At 35.1% G+C, this 22864-nt stretch overlaps 2 protein-coding genes and 1 pseudogene across 4 annotated transcripts; all 3 read right to left on the bottom strand.

The window, feature by feature from the left end:
• LOC107644295 overlaps window positions 1–16403 on the bottom strand; it is a 65147-nt pseudogene extending 48744 nt beyond the window's left edge.
• LOC107644301 (serine/threonine-protein kinase EDR1-like) lies at window positions 1465–4788 on the bottom strand. Of its 3 annotated transcripts, none has more exons than XM_021102896.1 (4): window positions 4002–4788; window positions 3829–3869; window positions 3487–3555; window positions 1465–1616 (listed from the first exon to the last, which is right to left on the bottom strand). In XM_021102896.1, the coding sequence occupies exons 1-4, from the start codon at window positions 4768–4770 to the stop codon at window positions 1569–1571; spliced, it is 927 nt and encodes a 308-aa protein (XP_020958555.1). In that variant the 5' UTR covers window positions 4771–4788; the 3' UTR covers window positions 1465–1568. The 3 variants fall into 3 exon arrangements, 2 of the variants coding, with proteins under 2 accessions (XP_020958555.1, XP_020958554.1); XM_021102895.1 differs by lacking the exon at window positions 1465–1616 and adding an exon at window positions 2524–2876; XR_002347365.1 differs by lacking the exon at window positions 1465–1616 and adding an exon at window positions 2776–2876 and having other exon boundaries at window positions 3487–3575.
• Window positions 12948–14577, bottom strand: LOC107641214. Its single transcript, XM_021102897.1, has 3 exons — window positions 13434–14577; window positions 13261–13301; window positions 12948–12988 (listed from the first exon to the last, which is right to left on the bottom strand). Exon 1 carries the CDS (start codon window positions 14133–14135, stop codon window positions 13572–13574), a length of 564 nt encoding a protein of 187 aa, XP_020958556.1. The 5' UTR covers window positions 14136–14577; the 3' UTR covers window positions 12948–12988; window positions 13261–13301; window positions 13434–13571.

Genomic DNA, 22864 nt, shown 5'->3' with positions numbered 1-22864 from the left:
GTGTCTCATCCCTATTCAATCATTGGTTTAAATAGCATCAGAAATAAGTTGGATTGGGCCCACAAGACCTCTAAAATCGCTGGCCACGAGTTGCATTAAGTGAATCATGTGCAACCATCGGTGTGTACGTGTACAGTGCGCGTGCACGCCCCTATGCGCGATGAAACTATAGCAAATATTATATCATTTTGAAGCCCCGGATGTTAGCTTTCCAACGCAACTAGAACTGCATCATTTGGACCTCTGTAGCTCAAGTTATGATCGATTAAGTGCGAAGAGGTCGGCTTGCCAGCTTTTGCGATTCCTTCATTTCTTCATGAGTTCTCCATTTCTACATGCTTTTTCTTCATTCCCTCAATCCAATCTTTGTCTCCTAAATCTGAAATCACTTAATAAACATATCAAGGCATCTAAAGGAATCAAGCTGAATTAAATTTAACTATTTTAAGTCCTAAAAAGCATGTTTTCACTCTTAAGCACAATTAAAGGAAAATTTACAAAACCATGCTATTTCGTTGGATACATGGGAGAAAAGTTGACAAAACCCTCTAAATTCAACACAATATAAACCCTAAAAATGGGGTTTATCAGGTTTTTCGGGTGTGACGAGGTTTATTACAGTGGTCACACCAAAGATTGGAGGGGTACTTCTGATTTGATAAACTTTTAAGTGCAGCAGGTATCACTAAGAGTGCATTAGACTCCAAAAAAGTCTGTTCAGTCTTGCCTTTTCCCATCATCACACTCTACGAGTTTTCTCTCTTCTAACTTCAGCAAATACTTCTTCAAATTAGGGTAGGATTGTTCTTCCAATAATTCTGTCATGAACTTCATCTAGCTCTACATTGAAGCCTACAAGAAATTAAAATGTCATCCCTTCTTCCACTATTTGTTGGTGGTGTTTGGCATCAGTGGCTGAATTCTACTTGTAGTTATTGAAGTGGTCAAGATCTTGTCACACCCGCTTCAACGTATGAAAGTATTTGGTGACATTGTGACTCCCTTGTTGAATTTCTCTAACTTTTAGAGTAAGTTCATAAATTTGGGATTTATTCCCAAAATCAGAATACATCTCTTTGACTCTATCCCACAATTCTTTGGCAGTGGTGTACTACATATAGTTACTACTAATATCTTCCTCCATTGAGCTCACCAGCCATGTCATCAACATGAAATTTTCGGTAATTCTTGATAACAAAAGGAAATAAAGGAAGGAAAATACGATTTAATGCTAGTATATAAATATTTTTACACGTTATTATACATCTCGTAAACTTGTTTATTGTAAAAATAAGATATGTTTATACCTATCTTAATTATAGTTATAATTGAACAACTAAAAAAAAATGATATTTTCAAATTAAACCATATCTACAGGTAGCATTCAGCATGCTATCAAGAAAATTCAATCATGACAATTAGTTGGCATCTTCATAATCCAACGGTGTACAATCACTGGAGTGCAGTTGTGCAAATAGCTCATTCCTCAGGCCCTAAGAAGATTAAAGAGATATATGTCACATCAATTGAATTTTACAATATCAAGGGCCATCCTCAACCGCCTTCGCTCATCTAATTGATTGTTTGGTGGATGAATTAGTCTGTACAAACTTCCTCTGCATAGAAAATATACAGTTCAGACTTCAGAGTCATTAAAAGTAAGGTGAACTCTACTATACCCTCCTAAAATAAAGGGTAAATTACCCTTTGTGACATACAATAATTATTGATAAATTATCCTTTTATCAGAATTCTAAGATTCACTTTATCTTTTTTTTTCTCTATATTTCTCTTAAAATTTAATAACAGTGTCATTTTCATCATCTCTACCAAATACACCTCTTCTCTAATTTAAAAAAAAAACTAATGCATTGGTGAAAGCATATTAAACTATTATATTGTCACAAAAATATTAAATTATTATTCAGATAAAAATAAACAAAATGGAATAAATATTTTAATATTCACATTCGCTTCAAACATTAATTAATTATTTTATTATTCATGCCATTAATTACCTACAAGAATTTTATTTATGGTGCAAATTCATATCTGTCATACCATACCCTCTTGCTTCTCTCCGAACATAATATCTTCTAATATGAAAAAAAATCTTAGAAAGAAGAGAGTTGAAAAATTGTTAGTTGTGCTAGTTGAAATTGGAGATTAAAAACCTAAGAACAAATTCAAAATCCTAACTTAATTGATTAGAAATGGTGATTCGATTTGAAAGGAATTAGAATTTTAAAATTGGAGAAGAAGAAATGTATTTAGTGGGGATGATGAAAATGACATTGTTATTAAGTATCAAGAGAAACATAGCGTCAATTGAAAAGAAAAGAGAAGATAACGTGAATCTTGAAACTCTTATAGAAAGATAATTATCAATAATCACTGTATATATCACAAGGGGTAATTTACCCTTTATTTTAGAGAGGGTATAGTAGAATTCACCTAAAAATAATCCTTCCAGAACAATATTAATCAAAATAATAAAAATTCCTGGAAAAGTATAACAGTCCAACACAATATATAGTAAGGTAAATTGTGTCTAAATTAACCAAATAATAACTGAAATTTTCATCTTATTTTTGCTTATTACGTCTCAATTGACATTTGAGCTATTAACAGCATACATCAGATATTTTAGATGTTCATTTAGAAGTAATCTTTTTGGCCTGCATAGCACTATTCTGTACCAAATACCATATACTAAGATCTATTTGGAATACAGAGTCTCATATGAATCTCAGGAAATAAGGAATCTTAAGTTAGCTGGGAAGAAATTCAGTAACAATAGAAAGATTCGGACGTCGAGTAACTGCTCCCATGAAGAGAACAACATTTGGATGCCTCAGTCTTTTCATTATTTGAACCTATGGCAACTTACATATGTTAAATATGCAGTAAAATCATATAAATTCATGAAAATGCACAACTAGTTTTGGCATTCGTAAAAGAATTAAACAAAATCCTTTTTTTGAATAAGTATAGTCAACAACATGAACTAAATAACTCCAATGTGCTAACCCTACTTCTTAATCTCCATCTAATATATTCTTTCCATACATATATGTTCTCTTATATATACATTCATGCACCACTATATTCTCAAATTGCATTAGGAAATCTATTCATAGAGAGAAGAGAAGCACACAAGATGGAAGTATATAACAACAATAGAAGCTATAAAATGTTGGAGAAATAAAACAAGGATTACATCAAAGAGCTTCGAAATGGTCAATCTTCATCATGAACTTCTAAAAAAATGCAATTCAACAGGACAAAGTATTTAATCCAACTTTCAAATTATCCTGGGACAAATACAATAGCAATCTAAATAAAGTATTGCAGCTATCTGATATGTCATTATGGAGCAAAAAAATCACATCTGATAGTTGTAAATGTGTACTAAATGAAATCATTCATCAACAAAGATAAACATATGAGTAGAAACTACAAAAAGAGACACTAATGAAATATTACCTGACTTATGAATTCTTCAAGTGATTCACCAGATATATCTTCATCAAGAAATCTTTTTACAGCAACTTCCTACAAACCAAAGCAGAGACCTGATGTAAATAAAAGAATTCAAAAACCTAAAGCCTAACAGAAAAACACAACAAAAAATGACAAACATAAAAGCTAGTCAAGTATAAGGTATTGATTACTTTTGTTAAGGGTAAAAATGAAACTGAAGCCAAAAATTTCTTGGGCCTTGCTTAGTTAAGAAAAGAAATTACATTTTATAATTTGTTTGTTGAAAATACAATTTGAATTGTAAGATAGATATGGAATGTATGCCTGAATAGGAATAAAACTCACTGTTCCACGCCATTCACCACGGTATACCTCCCCATACGATCCTGAATGCAAAAAATAGGCCACCAAAATGTAATTGTAGCCATCATATGGGAATTTTTATGTATAAAACTATAAATAACACCATCTAACAAAAGAATGCAACCAAATCTTATGGAGCAAAGTACAGTTAATACCAAGTCCGATACGTTCACCCAGTGTGATTTCCTCCAACGGAATGTCATACTCGGCAACATCATCAAATGTAAAATCAGATTTTGTACTGTCATTGCTTACTATAGATCTATCAGATATTCTATCACCTTCTGAATTCGCTCCTACCACAATATTCTCACCATCACCACTACCCTTCGGCTCATAACCAGTGCCATCCATGTGTCCCTCACTTCGACTGCCTTGCTCATACAGTTTGCTGACAGATGCAGTGGTTGCTACTACAGCTGCAGCAGTTGCAGTGGCCGCTGCAGCTACTGGAAGCTCAATGTTTGAGTCAGTGTTTGACTTTGCTACAGCAGCTACCATAGAGGAAGCAACAACAGCAGCAGCTGCTGGTGCAGCTGCCGCAACTGGAACATTTTTCCCATATGTTACCTGGGATGGTGTATGTTGTACAGCTGCTAACTTCGGATCAAGAAGAAGGTTTATTCCTAAACCTTCAACAGGCTTAGAGTGCTCCAGCTGGCTGCTTGAACTTCCTTTCGGATGAACTCTGTGGTGAGGCAAAGTAGGACCGAGATTCTCGTCAACCTGAGTCTCTTGTCCACCTTCTGGTTTGTGTTCATCTTTTTCTTCAGTTGGGGAGCATAACACGTGATAAATTTCAGAAAATAAATTTGGAGGAGCAATGACATCACTTTCAAGTAAAACATCATGTAGTTTTTGAGCTAAGTGAGGATTTTCCTTGGCAGCATCAATCATATATAATGAAACATCTTTGACCTTCATTCTGCCCACGGCAGGGGAACTTTTTGCAAATGAAAGATCTTTTCTTAAAGACTCACTCAAACAAATCCATTATTTAAAAGAAGGCAAAAGATTCGATGGTCCCAAAACGTTTGGACCATTAAATGGTCCTATAACAAAATATATTTTTTAAGTTTTTTAATAACTGTTGAATAGTCTTTATTTAATTTTAATTATAAATTAATCTTTTATATATTATTTAATTATAAAATTTATTTTTTATTTATAAATTATTATTTTATCATTCATCTATCATGTTTATTAATAATAAAAAATTAAAACAATGCCAATGAATAATAGCTCAGATGGCATAGTAGGTTGCGGGTTTGAGTCTCATATCTTTGTTAAAAAAAATTAAAACAATAACAAATTAGATTTTCTATTAATCGTAATAAATATTTTGCAATCTTAATCGATCATAATCTTAAATCGTGATTATAAATTATTATTTTATTATTCATCTATCTTATTTTTAAAATTCTATCTTCAATTTTTAAGTTTTTATTTTGATTTAGATACTTTAATCTTATCTTTTCTTTAATATTAAGATTATAAATTGGTGAATAATCTATCAACAATTACTCAATATTACAATTAGAATCGTTTATCAATCTGATTAATTATCAATTTTTTCATTGTTTATCCATCTACTTAATATCCAATTTTTTTCCTTGTTTATTCATTTCTTTAATATCCAATATTTGTTCATCATTAATTGATAATCATAGACTCACAGTTGGCGATAGAGATCCAATCAATTTTTTCACGGTACAAAATCGAGATTAGTGAATATAATCTCTAATTTTGCAATTCTTTGTTTCGATTCTTTATTCATAAAATTGATTGTGGAATGAAAAAATATTTTTTTTATCTTTTAGTAATGAATTTATTTCTGAAATAAAATAAAAAATTATTATTTTTCAAAACCCAAATTTTCAACTTTAATTTTTCAAATACGAGTTTTTTTATGCAGATCAAGGCGAACTTCACTTCAAATTCTAAAAAAAATTGCTAATTCAAATTATTAAGCTTCACAATAGACAATGGCAACCATTATCATCGTCTCCAGAATATATAGGAGTACACAAGAATACACATGAATAAGTCTTATTTTTATTGGAAAAATAATGATTTTTTTAATTTATAATAAAAAAAATTCTTGTTAAATATGGTTTATTCCCGTGTATTTATGTATTTTTCAAGTTGTTTTGATGATTTCAATCCGTGCAAAATTCAATTGATTGTGTATCAATTCCAATCAATTGAAGTTTAGGAAACCTGAATTTCAATTGATTGGTTTGTGCATCGAATTTCTAACCAATACGATTTTCCTAATCCAATATGTATGTAACTGATTAATGATAAAATTATGATCGATTAAGATTGTAAAATATTTATTATGATTAATGGAAGATCTAATTTATTATTGTTTTAGTTTTTTATTATTAATAAACATGATAGATGAATGATAAAATAATAATTTATAAAATAAAAAATAAATTTTATAATTAAATAATACATAAAGGATTAATTTGTAATTAAAATTAAATAAGAACTATTTAGCAGTTATCAAAGAACTTAAAAAATATGTTTTGTTATGGGACTATTTAATGGTCAAAAGAAAGACAATTCTACTTTTTGTCATGTGAATGGTCAAAGAAAAAAGAAGGTTAAGGAGGTGGAGATTTCTCTTATTGGATAATTGTGTCTAACTCATTCTAAGTAAAAGCTAATTTTATAAAATATGTTGAAATTATATTGTAGGATAATTTTATATAATTCTATATACATCGAATTTTTTAAATTTAAATTAGCCATTATAATACTAAATCAAATCAATATGATTCCAATTATACGATGTACTACTAAATCGAATGAAGTCAATTCAAAAATGTAATATATTTAATTGGACTATGATGTACTACTAAATCGAATGAAGTCAATTCAAAAATGTAATATATTTAATTGGACTATAATTTACTTTGAAGTTTGGACAATAATTATCTTTTAAAGAAAGCAATTTTGTTTAAATAAAATAATTGTAAACCCCAACGTTGTGAATTCTAACAATAATTATTTTTTAAGTTTAATTTTGCTAAAGTATAAAATATTTTATATATTGTTTAGAATTTTTTATGCGTAATTATTCAAATCAATCATAAATTACTAACAAGTGGAGTATGAGGAATAAGTACTCTTTTAAATTGCTCTGATAGAGTTTTTCTCAAAACAGAATTGTTGTGCCGTCTAGGTCAATGTTTGACTTTTGTCAATTCCTTTCTTAATTCCTTTCTTTATTTTCTTCTTTATTCCTTTTTTTTAATTCGTTATGAGAGTCCTTTTATGAAACTGTCGGAGTTTGGGAAACCCCTAAAAGTCCATAACATTGAAGTGTGTGTCAATCTCACTACCCCGAAATTGTGTTTATATGTGAAATAAAAAACCAATTTTGTCCGGTGGAAAGTATATTGCAATCTTATCATTTTACAAATTAGAGGATTGTTAGTTCGACGGATAAAGCTGATGGATTGGTTTTAACATAAAAGGAGGGCACAGCGGTTGAGGTTCTTGTTGGAAAAGAGTTTTTCATAGCTGCCAAAGGTAAACTGATTGATGCAGAAGTTTTCACACTTATTATCGACAAGTATACCGAGTCGTACCAAGTAATAAACACACGGTGAGTGAGTGTCGATTCCACCAGGATTTACGGATTAAGCAAGCAATAATTGAATGATTATTCTAGTCAGGCAATCAGAGTTTAGAGTTTCACTAGCAAAAGCATAAAACAGTGAATTAAATGAAGCAAACAGTAAATGCGTGAGAAAATAATACGAGAAGAGAGTTAAGGTATTGGAGATGTTTAGATTTTCGGATTAACAATTATTGCCATTTATCTTGATCATGCAAAGATTTAGTTCATAGCAAACCCTAGGTGATTGAATTCCAATTCCTTGACAATTCAATCTCTTCTAACCTAATCAACCGTCAATTTCTTGATCAATTAATTATGTCAAAAGTTTAAGTCCAAATGCTGATTTATTATCCACACAATTCTTAAGAACCCAGAAATAACCCGATAATATGTCACGTATCACATTAAATCCAGATAATTGAAGAATTATGAAAAAAGGGTTTCAAGTTTTAATTCCAACGATGTAACTTTTTCGAAATTCAAAGGGATTCAATTTGGATTAAGGTTATTTTCCAATATACCGTAATTCGTAAGAGGAAGAACGAAACCAATTCTTGAACATAAATTAATGCATTAATCAAGAGTAAAAAAACAAACAGTATTAATCCATCAAAATAAGTAGAGCTCCTAAATATAACAATGGAGGTTTAGTTGCTCATGATGCAGAAAAAAAATCCTCAAAGTGTATAAGTGTGTAAACTGTAAAAGTGCGAAATTTCTAGGAAAGAAGAGAGCCCGCAGGGCGAATCTTTTCCCTTTTTATAGTTCTAATCCTAATTGATACTAAAATTAAATCTTAAACCTAATAATATCTTTTTCTATTTACAAATTGAATTCAATTCAAATTGATTTCCTTCGTGTGATTTGGTTGCGTGCGTGGGAACCACTTCAATTCACGCTGTCGGCGCTAAATGCCAGTGATGTGGCATTTAGGGCTACCTATCCCGCAAGGTTATGCACACAATCCAAGGACCCGGCGCTAAACATCGATGATGTAGCGTTTAGCGTGACCTTAGCAGAGAAGGGTGAGAGCTTCACCAGCGTTTATCACCACCTTGCCAAAAAGGGTTGGTAAACTTCTTCTTCAAGAATTTTGTCCCATCTTTCACCCGAATGCTACCTGTAATCAACACAATGCAACAACTCAAAGTAGCATCCAATAGAGTGTAGATCACTTAAATCTTTTAGGAAATCAACAAATCATTGTATAAATTCTATAGAAAAGATATGAATGATGCTCAGGCATCACTGATCCTGCTTTGAACTGTTTATGGGAGCTGATTGGAGTACATTTAAATAGCTTGGATGGGATTCGATCTATCCAATACACAAAACTTTCCTCTATTGTACAATGTTTCCTTGGAAAGGTTATAATTATGGGTGATTTTAATGCTATGGTGAGTCTCGATGAGAAGGAGGGGTTTAAAATTAGCTTCATCTATTTATGAATTTGTGAATTTTATTGATGGTGGTGGACTGAAAGACTTGGGTATGATTGGAAAAAGGTTCACCTAGACTAATAGGCGACGATGGCAGAACCAGATCAGGGAGCGGCTTAACCGTGCACTTGCAAACGGTGAGTGGATGGATTATTTTCTGTCAGCCTCGCTGTCTCGGCTCGCAAAAAATGGTTTAGGTCGTGTATCTATCCTCCTTGATACAAATCCAGTCATAGAAAAATCTAAATAGAAGTTTAAATTTCAGGAGAGATGGTGTGATTTAGAAAAAATTAAGGTAATTATTACCGAAGCTTGAAAGGAATGGGTGGATCGCTTAACAATGTTTGTTTTGCCTCCCAATTGAAGCACCGTATTGTTCAATGGCAGCAACGGAACAAATTTAATTCAAAGGACATTGGTGGACTCACATCTCAGCTTGAAATCCTCAGAGAGGAGGGCATTATATGAGGAGAACAAATTGAAGTCTTGAAAAATAAACTTGAGGATGCTTATTTTACGGAGAAAAGCTATTGGAGGAAAAAATATCGAGTAAAGTGGCTAAAAGAAGGGACAGAAATATAAATTTCTTTACCAATCATTCCAATCCAGAATCCGGAAAAATAAAATTTGAAAACTGGAAAAGAATGGTGGTATGTATGCTACCACCCGTGAGGAAATTGCACAAGTAGCTGAAATATACTTCAAGGATATCTTCACATCGATTGACCAAGCTAATCCGGCACATGCATTCGAAGATTTTGAAACCAAGTTTCAGCAACTATGAACAAAAAATTTAATTAGACCGGTCAGTTTTGATAAGATAAAACGTGCGGTATTTAGTAGTCACCCCCAGAGCGCGCCTTTGGTGATGATGGATTTACAGCTAAATTCTTTCAATTCTATGAAGTTTAGTAGGGGAGGATGTTTTCAAGGCTGTCCACAATTTCTTTGTCAGTGGTAGACTATTCAAGAGCTTCAACCATACACAAATCTATCTCATTCCTAAGATTTTTGATGCAAAGGATATGACACAGGTTAGATCCATCAGCCTTTCTTCAGTTGTGTACAAGATTATTTCTAAAGTACTAGTCCATTGACTACAGAAATTAATGAATTTGCTGATCAGCCCTAATCAGAGTGCCTTTATTAAGGGTAAATTGATTTCAGACAATGTCCTAGTCGCTCATGAATGTATGCACTATCTAAAGACAAAGAAAATGGACCTATCGACTGAAATGGCTGTTAAATTAGATATGAGCAAAATCTATGATTGTGTTGAGTGGAATTTCCTTTGGTTCATTTTAGAGAAACTGGGATTTGAATCTAGGTGGATTGGTTAGATACAGGAGGTAGTGACTACAGTTTCTTACTCTATCATTGTTGAAGGTCAATCTTTAGATTTTTTTAAAACCAAATAGAGCTATCCGTCAAGAAGACCCTTTATCTCCCTATCTTTTTCTTTTCTGTGCAGAAAAATTATCCTTTTTACTAAACAAGGCAGAGTAAAATGATCCTGTTGAAGGTATTCAAATCAACCGAAGATGGCCTTCTGTTAATAATTTTTTTGTTTTCGGATGACTCAATTCTTTTTTGTAAAGTGTCAGAAAATAGTTGTAAAAATATTCTTAGTCTTCTTCAGTCATACAAGGAATTCAGTGGCCAAAAAGTTAATTTGCATAAATAAGCTCTATTCTTTAGTAATGATACTCCTTCTACTGCTCGATTACTACTGGCTCGGAAATTGAAAATTGTCCATATTGGTGCACAGGATAAGTATTTGGGTCTTTCATCTACAGTCCAAAAAAAAAAAAAAACACTTTCGAAGAAATCAAGGACAAGGTGAGGAAGCGAGTTCAAGGGTGGAAAAGAAAACTTCTCTCTTCTACAGACAGACATGTTCTAATCAAAGTTGTTGGGGAGGCTATCCCAATTTATTCATTATCACGTTTCCGTCTTTCTGACATTTTAATTAGGGAGATTCATAACACACTCTCCCAATTTTGGTGGGTCAAAAAGGTACAGAGCGAAAAATTGCATGGGTTAGTTGAGATATTATGACAATACCGAAATTAGAAGGTGGACTTGTTTTTAAGGACCAAGGGGATCAAAATTTGGCGCTATTAACAAAATAATATTGGAAAGTTGTCTCTCAGCCACAATCACTCTTATCTAGACTCTTCAAAGGTAAATATTTTCGATACAATTTTATAATGAATGCAGAGATCGGAGCAGTACCGTGGGATGGAGTAACATATTGAAAGGGCGTAAGGTTGTTGAAAAAGGGTTGATTTGGCGATTTGGTGATAGGTTCAGTATTCGAATCTTCAGCGATCCTTAACTTGCTCCTCCACATCCTTGTGTTGTCCCTCCATCTGAAGCTTTCAATCTGCAAAATCAACCACTATTGATGGTCAAGGACTTAATACTTTCTAATGGTCTGTGAAATTAAACTCTAATTAGAAGCATTTTTTCTGAGAGCAATAGTTAGCGTGTGCTAGCAACAACAATTGGGAGTGGAGAAGATAAAATTAAACCATATCTACAGGGAAATAAAAAAAAAGAAAGAGTGAAAAAAAATAAATAAACCATATCTACAAGGAGCATTCAGCATGCCATCAAGAAAATTGAATCATGACAATTAGTTGGCACTTTCACAACCCAATTTTTATCAACAAGATGATTTGGTGACTTCAAATCACGGTGTACAATCACTGGAGTGCAGTTGTGCAAATAGTTCATTCCTCGGGCCTGAAGATTCAAGAGATATATGTCACATCAACTGAATTTCACTGATTATCGCAATAATTTACTTAATGAAACTACATTGCAAGAAAAGAAAACAGATTCTTACAGTATCAAGGGCCATCCTCAACCGCCTTCGCTCATCTAATTGATTGTTCGGTCGATGAATTAGTCTGTACAAACTTCCTGTGCATAGGAAATATACAGTTCAGACTTCAGAGTCATTAAAAGTAATCCGTCCAGAACAACATTAATCAAAATAAAAAAAAAATCCTGGAAAAGTGTAAGAGTCTAACACAATAACACAATATTTAGTAAGGTAAATTGTGTCTAAATTAACCAAATAATAACTGAAACTTTCATCTTATTTTTGCTTATTACTTCTAAATTGACATTTGAGCTATTAACAGCATACATCAAATATTTTAGATGTTCATTTAGAAGTAATCTTTTTGGCCTGCATAGCACTATTCTGTACCATATACTAACATCTATTTGCAATCCACAGTCTCATATGAATCTCAGGAAATAAGGAACCTTAAGTTACCTGGGAAGAAACTCAGTAACAACAGAAAGATTCGGAGGTCGAGTAACTGCTCCCATGAAGAGAACAACATTTGGATGCCTCAGTCTTTTCATTATTTGAACCTATGGCAACTTACATCATATGTTAAATATGCAGCAAAATCATATAAATTCATGAAAATGCACAACTAGTTTTGGCATTCATAAAAGAATTAAACAAAATCCTTTTTTTGAATAAGTATAGTCAACTACATGAACTAAATAACTCCAATGTGCTAACCCTACTTCTTAGTCCCCATTTAATATATTCTTTCCATATATATATGTTCTCTTATATACATATTCATGCACCACTATATTCTCAAATTGCATTAGGAAATCTATTCATAGAGAGATGCACACAAGATGGAAGTATATAACAAAATAATAGAAGCTATAAAATGTTGGAGAAATAAAACAAGGATTACATCAAAGAGCTTTGAAATGGTCAATCTTCATCAAGAACTTCTAAAAAAATGCAATTCAAAAGGACAAAGTATTTAATCCAAATTTATAATTAGCCTGGGACAAATACAGTAACAATCTAAATAAAGTATTGCAGCTATCTGATATGTCATTATGGAGCATAAAAATCACATCTGATAGTTGTAAATGTGTACTAAATGAAATCATTCATCAACAAAGATAAACATATGAGTAGAAACTACAAAAAGAGACACTAATGAAATATTACCTCACTTTTGAATTCTTCAAGTGATTCACCAGATATATCTTGATCAAGAAATCTTTTTACAGCAACTTCCTACAAACCAAAGCAGAGACCTGATGTAAATGAAAGAATTCAAAAACCTACAGCCTAACAGAAAAACACAACAAAAAATGACAAGCATGAAACGTAGTCAAGTATAAGGTATTGATTACTTTTGTTAAGGGTAAAAATGAAACTGAAGCCAAAAATTTCTTGGGCCTTGCTCAGTTAAGAAAAAAATTACATTTTATAATTTGTTTGTTGAAAATACAATTTGAATTGTAAGATGGATATGGAATGTATGCCTGAGTAGGAATAAAACTCACTGTTCCACGCCATTCACCACGGTATACCTCCCCATACGATCCTAAATGCAAAAAATAGGCCACCAAAATGTAATTTTAGTCATCATATGGGAATTTATATGTATAAAATTATAAACAACACCATCTAACAAAAGAATGTAACCAAATCTGATAGAGCAAAGTACACTTAATACCAAGTCCGATACGTTCAGCCAGTGTGATTTCCTCCAACGGAATGTCATATTCAGCAACATCATCTAATATAAAATCAGATTTTATACTGTCATTGCTTACTATAGATCTATCAGATATTCTATCACCTGAATTTGCTCCTAACACAATATTCTACCCTTCGGCTCATAACCAGTGCCATCCATGTGTCCGTCACTTCGACTGCCTTGCTCATACTGTTTGCTGACAGCTGCAGTGGTTGCTACTACAGCTGCAGCAGTTGCAGTGGCCGCTGCAGCTACGGGAAGCTCAATGTTCGAGTCAGTGTTTGACTTTGCTACAGCACCTACCATAGAGGTAGCAACAACAGCAGCAGCTGCTGCTGCAGCCGCCGCAACTGGAATATTTTTCCCATATGTTACCTGGGATGGTGTATGTTGTACAGCTGCTAACTTCGGATCAAGAAGGTGGTTTATTCCTAAACCTTCAACAGGCTTAGAGTGCTCTGGCTGGCTGCTTGAACTTCCTTTCGGATGAACTCTGTGGTGAGGCAAAGTAGTCTCTTGTCCACTTTCTGGTTTGTGTTCATCTTTTTCTTCAGTTGGGGAGCCTAACCCGTTATAAATTTCAGAAAATAAATTTGGAGGAGCAATGACACCACTTTCAAGTAGAACATCATGTAGTTTTTGAGCTAAGTGAGCATTTTCCTTGGCAGCATCAATCATATATAATGAAACATCTTTGACTTTCGTTCTGCGCACGGCAGGGGAACTTTTTGCAAATGGATTTGCAAATGTTTGTAAACCTCTTTTTTGTTTTTCTTAGTTTGTAGCATGATAATAGTTAAAATATATGGTCTCATAGGATAACAGTAAATAACTATTAGTTACTATAGAGAGATCTTAAACACTTAACCTGTAAGCTACAACGAGAAATATCCTCTAAAGAATCAATAAAGCATAGTGGAATGAAAAAGGATGATAGCAATTGCAAACATTGAAAGTTTAAACTTAATTGAATAAAAATGAGATAGTCAAGACATCAGTGGTATTGATGTTATGGCATTGCCAAAGTCCTCTGACCCAACAGATTCAGAATTTAGAGAACTACGATACACATTCAGCAACAATAGAGATGTGATTTTAATTTGAGTTGATGTATCTTATCTCTTTTCATCCATTCAATAAGCCTCTAGCAATCATTTCCCGAAGAAGTTTCTCCGCCATGTCATTCTCACCTTTTTCGAACAAAGCACGAATAACGATTTCAAAAGTCACAGCATTTGGTAAGCAACCATTGTATTCTATTTCTGACAGCAGGGCCAATGCTTCTTCAAATAAGCCCTCTTTGCAGAGCCCATTGATCATAATAGTGTATGTCCTCACATTTGGACGATGGTTTTTAATGGAAAGATCTTGAAAAATCTCTTTTGCATCCATAAGTCTTCCACTTTTACATAGGCCATCGATAAGTATACTGTACGTGCATATATTTGGATCAATGCCACTCTCTTTCATCTCAATAAATAACATAAGTGCCTTGTCAAGTTGTTTGATATTAAACATCCCATCCAACAAGGAATTGTAAGTGATTATATCAGCAGGTTGACCTTTATTATGCATCTCAACAAGAAGCTTTGAAGCACAAGAGATTCTCCTTGATTTTCCCAAGCCATCAATTAGAGTATTGTAAGTTACCGTGTCAAGAACCAAGTTCTTGCGACGCATCTCTTCAAAGAGATTCAAGGCATCATCCATCAATTTACTTTTGCACAAGCCATTAATAATAATATTGTAACTTTGTATATCAGGAGCCATTCCTATCTGGGCCATGGTGTCAAATATACATTTTGCCTTGTTTAATTCGTTAACCAAACAATACCCATCCATTAAACAATTATAAGTAACCACGGTTCCACAGCAACTTTTCTCATCACAGCCAACACACTCTTAGCATCTTTCATATTTCCCTCCTTACATAGTCCATCAATCAAAGAACTATAGGTACGAGCATCTGGAGTAATGTTTTTCAGCATCATATGATTTAGTAAATCAATGGCATCCTTAAGTTGGCCGGCAAGGCACAATCCATAAATTAGAGTGTTATACGTGATAACATCGGGAGAGATTCCCTTAGCAAGCATTTCAGAGTATAAATGAAAAGCATCACTTACAAGCGTAACCTTGCACAAGCTATCAATAATTGCGCTGTACATGACGACATTAGGAACAATGCCATACAGTGGGATCTTTCTCAACACTTGAATAGCAGCTGTTGTGTGTCCGGTCTTACAGAGCCCGTTGATCAAAGTTGCATAAGTGACTTGGTCGAAGTGAAATCCATGAGCCAGCACTCTGTCATGAAAGTGCAGTGCTTTTTCAACATTACCACAGAGATAGAGACCTTTAATGAGTGTATTCAATGTTATGGTATTTGGCTGAAAACTGATCCTGAAAATCTTGGCCAATATAGAGAAAGCGAGAGTGATCCGACCCATGCCGCAGCAACAATTGATTAAAATATTCATAGTAACTATGCTGGGCGCAATTCCCCTGGTTTGCAATTGCTGAAAGAGGGAAATGGCGGTTGGGAAATGGTGCGTCTTGGCAAGAGACCCCAAAATCTGGTTAAATTGGATGATAGATGGAGTGCGACGCATAGAGAGCATGCGAGTGAAGGAATCAACAGCTTCATCAACATGGCGAGGGGATGTGAGCTCAGAATGAGAGTGAAGGCTTGACATTGAACATGAACGGGAAGGAAAGCGAAAAGGGAAAACATAGGGCACAATATGAAGAGAGAAGTTGAACCTGGAGAATGAGAGTGATGAAAATGATGCTGCACGCAACATGTTTGTGTAAAATCCGATCAAATGAGAAGAAGGAGTTGGAAGAGAAAAGAGCGAATTCAATGGTGGAAACAATCACTGTCATGAAACAGAGGTTGAGACTTGATAGTTGAGAATGAAACCAAAGCAAAGAACCATGTTAATGAAATTGGAGATAATTTTCTGATTATTCGCACATCATAGCTTATTATCTAAAAGAAAGATAATTGTATTTTTTGTTGTAATGGTCAATGGAAAAAGAAGGTTAAGGAGGTGGAGATTTCTCTTATTGGATTATTGTGTCTAACTCTTATAAAACAATAACACTAGTAGATTTAATTGTAACAAGCAAAATTCAACAATTTCATGTTTACTGTTTAGGACTCAACAAAATTAGAAAATATTTTAGGATTTTTTATTTAAATAAATAAAATAAAAGTAATAATTACCGAAAAAAATAATTTTAAAAATATTTAAAGTTTTGCATTCTCTAATCATATCTCGTTTACACTGTAAACGAGATGACAATTCATGTATCTCGTTTACCGTGTAAACGGGATATGACACGTCAGCCGAATCATGTCTATCTCGTTTATACTGTAAACGAGATAAGGTTGTACCACACCTATAAGTATAAGTCGTTTACAGCGTGTCTTTAAGCCCTATTTTGACTTAGGGTCCATTTGGATAGGTTCATAAGTGACTTTTTTTAACTTTTAACTTATGAAAATGTGTAGTATTAATGTATGGTACAATTTTCAAAACAAAATTGCAACTTTCTAAAAAGCTATTTTGGTGCTTAAGGAGAAGTTAAAAAAAAATGACTTCTCTCATAACAAAAAGCTTTTTATCACTTTTCTTTTAAAATAAGTACTTTTAGAACTAAAAAATCAAACACAAAATAACTTATTTATAAGTTACTTTTAATATAAGCATTTATCGTTTAAGCTATTTCTTCAAAAGTAACTTAACTAAATTGTTTACCCAAACTGGACCTTAGTCAACTTCTTTCTCTTCTCCTTTTTCTCTTTCCTACCATATTTGAGACTGATACGGTGATGGCACGCCAGGCAAGGAACGACGGGGACATCAACAGACTGAGCAAGACGTCGCATTACGCCGGGGCGGCCGACTTCGAGGTTAGTTACGTTCTGTTCGGTTAATCTAAGTATGTGGACATTGTTAGGGTAGGGTAGTCCTGTAGTGACAAGCAATGAATAAAATGCTTTAGGGATTGGACTGTATGATGAATTTAGAACTGTATTTGCTTGTGTAAGATTGTTATGACTTAATTAGAATTTGCTTACTGACATATGTAATTTAGAGACATGTGTAGACTAGAGACATGGAAGTATGTTCTTAAGTAGAAATAGCACTATGTTCTTAAGTAGAGTACAAAAATTTATGATTATCTCTTTATAAGTTAAAATTTTTTTGTTTATTCGGTAGAGGCCTCGCCTTCTACTGCTCCGGCGAGTCAGCCATACCCTTCCTCCATCGGACGCCATCGTCCCGTATTTGGCTGATGCCGGATTCGGCGACACGTTGCCCCTCAGGGACTTCACTTTTGACAATTCCCTGATTTCGGCACTCGTTGAGCGATGGCGTCTGGAGACACACACGTTTCATCTCCCGTGGGGTGAGGTCACTATCACCTTGCAGGACGTGGCGTACTACCTAGGTCTACGCTTGCACGGGAACCCCATTGAGGATGCTTTCGTGACTTCGGTAGGTGGTACAGCACAGAGACGTGGGCCATGGTGGAGCAGCTGCTTGGTGCCATGCCTCCGGTGGCGGCATAGCAGGTTGCGCAGAGGAATGAGTCCTTCACGCTGAAACTGGTGTGGTTGCGTGATCTTGTCCGCCAGATCACCCGGTACTCCGCACTCCTCTGAATACTGTAGTTCTTCACACCCTGAAGCACTGCCTCTCGGCTTCTAAACTTGTGGCCGACCCAAAACTCTACACCGCCGTCTAGGTTGTAGTCCTCTTTACCCGTGTCAAGAAACGGAATCCTCTCATGCATGGCGTCCAGATCCAGACTGTGATAGTGAGATGGAACTGCCGAAAGCACTGGAATTGGGTGAGGCGGAGGTAGGACATGGCGCGCCACAGTCTGAACAGATGTCTCCGGAACACACTCATTCTCATCCCCACTATCGGACAAGTCACTGTCCGCACTATCCACCACGTAATCCTCGTCCGACTCCTCCCCGCCTTCCTCTGCCTCATCTACTGGAATGGCGACATGAATGGGCGGTGGTGCGAGGGGTCGGTCGTCCTGTACATAGGTCGAGTGTATGGAACTCCCACCACCACTGTGTCCCACCTCTGCTGAAAGCTCCATTACCTGCTCCACCATGATCCTCCCATGGATGTCGAACATCAGTCGCACATGCTCGTCCCCTAGAAGTCAGAATAGTCGAAACCAGAAGACTCCGTTACCCATGAGTGCCAGCAATCTATACACCACCCTTCCGATTTTCCTCGCTTGTGTACCACCGAGCTTGCTCAATATCAAACTCTTCAAATCCGACAACGTCTCCACACGCTGAGTGCGAAACAATATCGAATCCTCACACTCAAATGTCACCCTGTTGTTGCCATTTCTCATACGACAATTGGGATAAACAAGCACAACTATGTATGGATTATTACTGGCCATTAATGCCTTGTGTTTGTGAAAAATATGAGACACAAAAAGGATAGAAAAAATTTGTGAAGAATAGCAAAGATTACACATCCTTTTATATAACTAAAAAATTCAAAGATTTTATCATTTGTTACCAAAGACCATTAATCATAATAGAGTGAGTTGGTAAAGTCTAGACAAGAGATACAAGAATTAGTTATGAGAGAAATGTTGGTTGTTAGAACAGTGCCAGCTACGATAGGACAGCTGTAAGTTAGTTATGAGAGAAACTTAAGAATGAAGGGACTGTTCTACCTTTTGTACTAGCTTGCACAACAAGCTACTCCTCTATATATAAGCACAGATTAGCGATAAGCTCACTATAACACTCACTAGTAATGCAGACCATACATTTCCTATCTTTCCCTCTAAATTCTCCATTCTTTCTCTGTGTTTTCTTCCTTCTCACATTCTTTCAAACCTTATTCAATCGACATTTTCTTGGCCCATAACACTAGTAATTGTATTATAAATTGAACATATCATAAGCCGAGGCTGAAGATAGGTATTCATCATCGCAAACGGATTAATATAAAATGCAAAACATAATGAATATTTAAGTGGCAAGAAGCTCCTGACTTTTCAAACTTTTTGTTAAAAGATAATAGCAAGTGCCTCCATTTATGTATGTTTATATATCTTCAAAAGAATATAAAGCACAACGAAATAGAAAACTTGAAGTGTTTGAATATTATGTTATATCAAATGTATAAGGAATCATTTTCTTTGTAGAAGAATTAAAGAAAAAAAAATAATTAGAAAATAAGAAAAATATTAGCCTAAAATAAAAGAAAAATTTTTAATCATAAAATTTTTAAAATTAAGCTAAACTAAAAAGAAAAAGATATTATAATTAATTCTATTTACATAAAAGATTCATGAAAGAAATTAATAATCTGATTTTGATTTGATCTAGTCAATACAGCTTGAAGATATCCTTCATTAACAGCTTGCTTATTATGCTATCAAAGGTCTTTTTGAGTAATCCTTTAGTTAGAACATCTGCTAATTGTTCCGTAGTCGAAACATATGAGATACAAATTTGTCCTCGTTCAATCTTTTCCTTTATAAAATGCTTGTCAATTTTGACATGTTTAGTTCTGTCATGCGGAACTGGATTATGAGCAATAGAAGTTGCATATTTGTTGTCATAATACAACCTCATTGGTAGAGAAATGGGAACCTTTAGTTCTTGTAGCCACTGCTCTAAACGTAGCTTTTGCACTACTTCATGCCACAACACTCTGTTTTTTACTCCTCCAACTAACCAGGTTTCTTCCAACAAAAGTACAATACTCAGATGTTGACCTTCAGTCCATGACATTCTCAGCCCAATCTACATAGGTTTCTATTTGAAGATGTCCATAGTTTTTGTAGAGTAACCCTTTTCCAGGCGATCCCTTCAAGTACCTTAAAATTCTAAAGACAACATCCATGTGTTCTCGATCAGGTGAATGCATAAACTGACTTACCATGCTTATAGAAAAGGCTATATCTGGATGTGTATGGGATAAATAGATTGGCCTTCCCACCAACCGCTGATATCTCGCTTTGTCCATTACATTTTCTGATTTAGCTGGCTTCAATTTTAAGTTAGGCTCTATAGATATTTCAGCAGCTTTACAACCAAGTAATCCTGTCTGTTTTAAAAGATATAGGATGTATGGTGCACTAATTGTGAATCACACTTTTCACAACGCGTACCACTAACCAGCAAGTGCACTGGGTCGTCCAAGTAATACCTCACGTGAGTAAGGGTCGAATCCCACGGAGATTGTTGGTTTGAAGCAATCTATGGTTATCTTGTAAATCTTAGTCAGGAAGTCAATTATGTTTATCAGTTGAATTGTGAATAACTAAGAGAGCATAAATTAAAGATTACTTGTTGTGCAGTAATGGAGAATATGTTGGAGTTTTGGAGATGCTTTGTCTTCTGAATCTCTGCTTTCCTATGTCTTCTGATTCACGCACGCACGTCCTCCTATGGCAAGCTGTGTGTTGGTGGATCACCGTTGTCAATGGCTACCTTCCATCCTTCCAGTGAAGACTTTCCAAATTCTCATGAATGCCGCCATCAGTTCTAGCTTATACCACGGAGATTCTGATTAAGAGATCTCAGAGATACTCATTCAATCGGATATAGAACGGAGGTGGTTGTCAGGCACACGTTCATGGTTTGAGGAAGGTGATGAATGTCACGGATCATCACCTTCATCACAGTTAAGCGCGAATGAACATCTTAGATAGGAACAAGCGTGTTTGAATGGAAAACAGAAATACTTGCATTAATTCATCGAGACACAGCAGAGCTCCTCACCCCCAACAATGGGGTTTAGAGACTCATGCCGTCAGAGAATACAAAGTTTAGATCTGAAATGTCATGAGATATTCAGATAGTGTTATTGATTCTCCTATTTCAGTGTGATGATTCTTGAACACAGCTATTTTATGAGTCTTGGCCGTGGCCCTAAGCACTTTGTTTTCCAGTATTACCACCGGATACATAAATGCCACAGACACATAATTGGGTGAACCTTTTCAGATTGTGACTCAGCTTTGCTCAAGTCCCCAGTTAGAGGTGTCCAGGGTTCTTAAGCACACTCTTCTTTTTGCTTGTACCTTGACTTTAACCGCTCAGTCTCAAGTTTTCACTTGACACCTTCACGCCACAAGCACATGGTTAGGGACAGCTTGGTTTAGCCGCTTAGACCAGAATTTTATTCATTTAGGCCCTCCTATCCACTGATGCTCAAAGCCTTGGGATCCCTTTTATTTGCCCTTGCCTTTTGGTTTTAAGGGTTATTGGCTTTTTCTGCTTGCTTTTTTTTTTTCTGCAAGCTTTGTTCTTTGCTGCTTTTTCTTGTTCTATTGTACTCCTTGGGTATGAACCTTGCAGCTTTATAGTTTGCAATATCGGCAAACCATGGTGCTTCCTGAATGGCAAATAGATGCTCATCAGGGAACGTCTCAGAGATCTCAAGAAAGGGGAGGGACGTCCCTTCCACTGGCTCTATCCGGGACAGATGATCAGCTACTTGGTTCTCTGTCCCTTTTCTGACTCTTATTTCTATATCAAACTCTTGCAGAAGCAATACCCATCTGATGAGCCTGGGTTTCGAATCCTGCTTTGTGAGTAGATACTTAAGAGCAGCATGGTCAGTATACACAATCACCTTTGATCCTACTAAGTAGGATCTGAACTTGTCAATGGTGTAAACCACTGCAAGTAATTCCTTTTCTGTGGTTGTGTAATTTTTCTGGGCATCATTTAAAACGTGACTGGCATAATAAATGACATGTAGAAGCTTGTCATGCCTCTGTCCCAATACTGCACCAATGACATGATCACTGGCATTACAATTAGCTCAAATGGTAATGTCCAGTCTGGTGCAGAAATGACTGGTGCTGTGACCAGCTTAGCTTTCAGCGTTTCAAACGCCTATAGGCACTCTGTGTCAAACACAAATGGCGTGTCAGCAGCTAGCAGATTGCTTAGAGGTTTTGCGATTTTTGAAAAATCCTTTATAAACCTCCTATAGAATCTTGCATGCCCCAGAAAGCTTCTGATTGCCTTAACATTGGCAGGTGGTGGTAATTTTTCAATTACCTCTATTTTTGCCTGATCCACCTCTATTCCCTTGTTTGAGATTTTATGCCCAAGAACAATTCCTTCAGTCACCATGAAGTGACACTTTTCCCAGTTTAAAACTAGGTTGGTTTCTTGGCATCTTTTCAGAACAAGTTTCAGGTGATCAAGACAGGAGCCGAATGAGTCTCCATATACTGAGAAGTCATCCATAAAGACTTCTAGAAATTTTTCCACCATATCAGAGAAAATAAAAAGCATGCACCTCTGAAAAGTTGCAGGTGCATTGCACAGACCAAAAGGCATCCTTCTGTAGGTAAATACTCCAGAAGGACATGTGAATGCTGTT

The sequence above is a fragment of the Arachis ipaensis genome, chromosome B05 (genome assembly GCF_000816755.2).
Source record: "Arachis ipaensis cultivar K30076 chromosome B05, Araip1.1, whole genome shotgun sequence".
NCBI lineage: Eukaryota > Viridiplantae > Streptophyta > Magnoliopsida > Fabales > Fabaceae > Arachis > Arachis ipaensis.
The sequence above is the reverse complement of the archived record's forward strand: the minus strand, read 5'-3'. Positions and strand labels throughout refer to the sequence as shown.

Bases quoted from the DNA above. Each gene is read 5' to 3' on its own strand.
- LOC107641214 (XM_021102897.1), bottom strand. From the start codon at position 14,135: ATGATTGATGCTGCCAAGGAAAATGCTCACTTAGCTCAAAAACTACAT.
- LOC107644301 (XM_021102895.1), bottom strand. From the start codon at position 4,770: ATGAAGGTCAAAGATGTTTCATTATATATGATTGATGCTGCCAAGGAA. The intron at 3,870-4,001 runs GTATTAACTGTA...TTTTGCATTCAG, and splicing joins GGGTGAACGTATCGGACTTG to GATCGTATGGGGAGGTATAC. The intron at 3,556-3,828 runs GTGAGTTTTATT...TTTGGTTTGTAG, and splicing joins GTGGTGAATGGCGTGGAACA to GAAGTTGCTGTAAAAAGATT.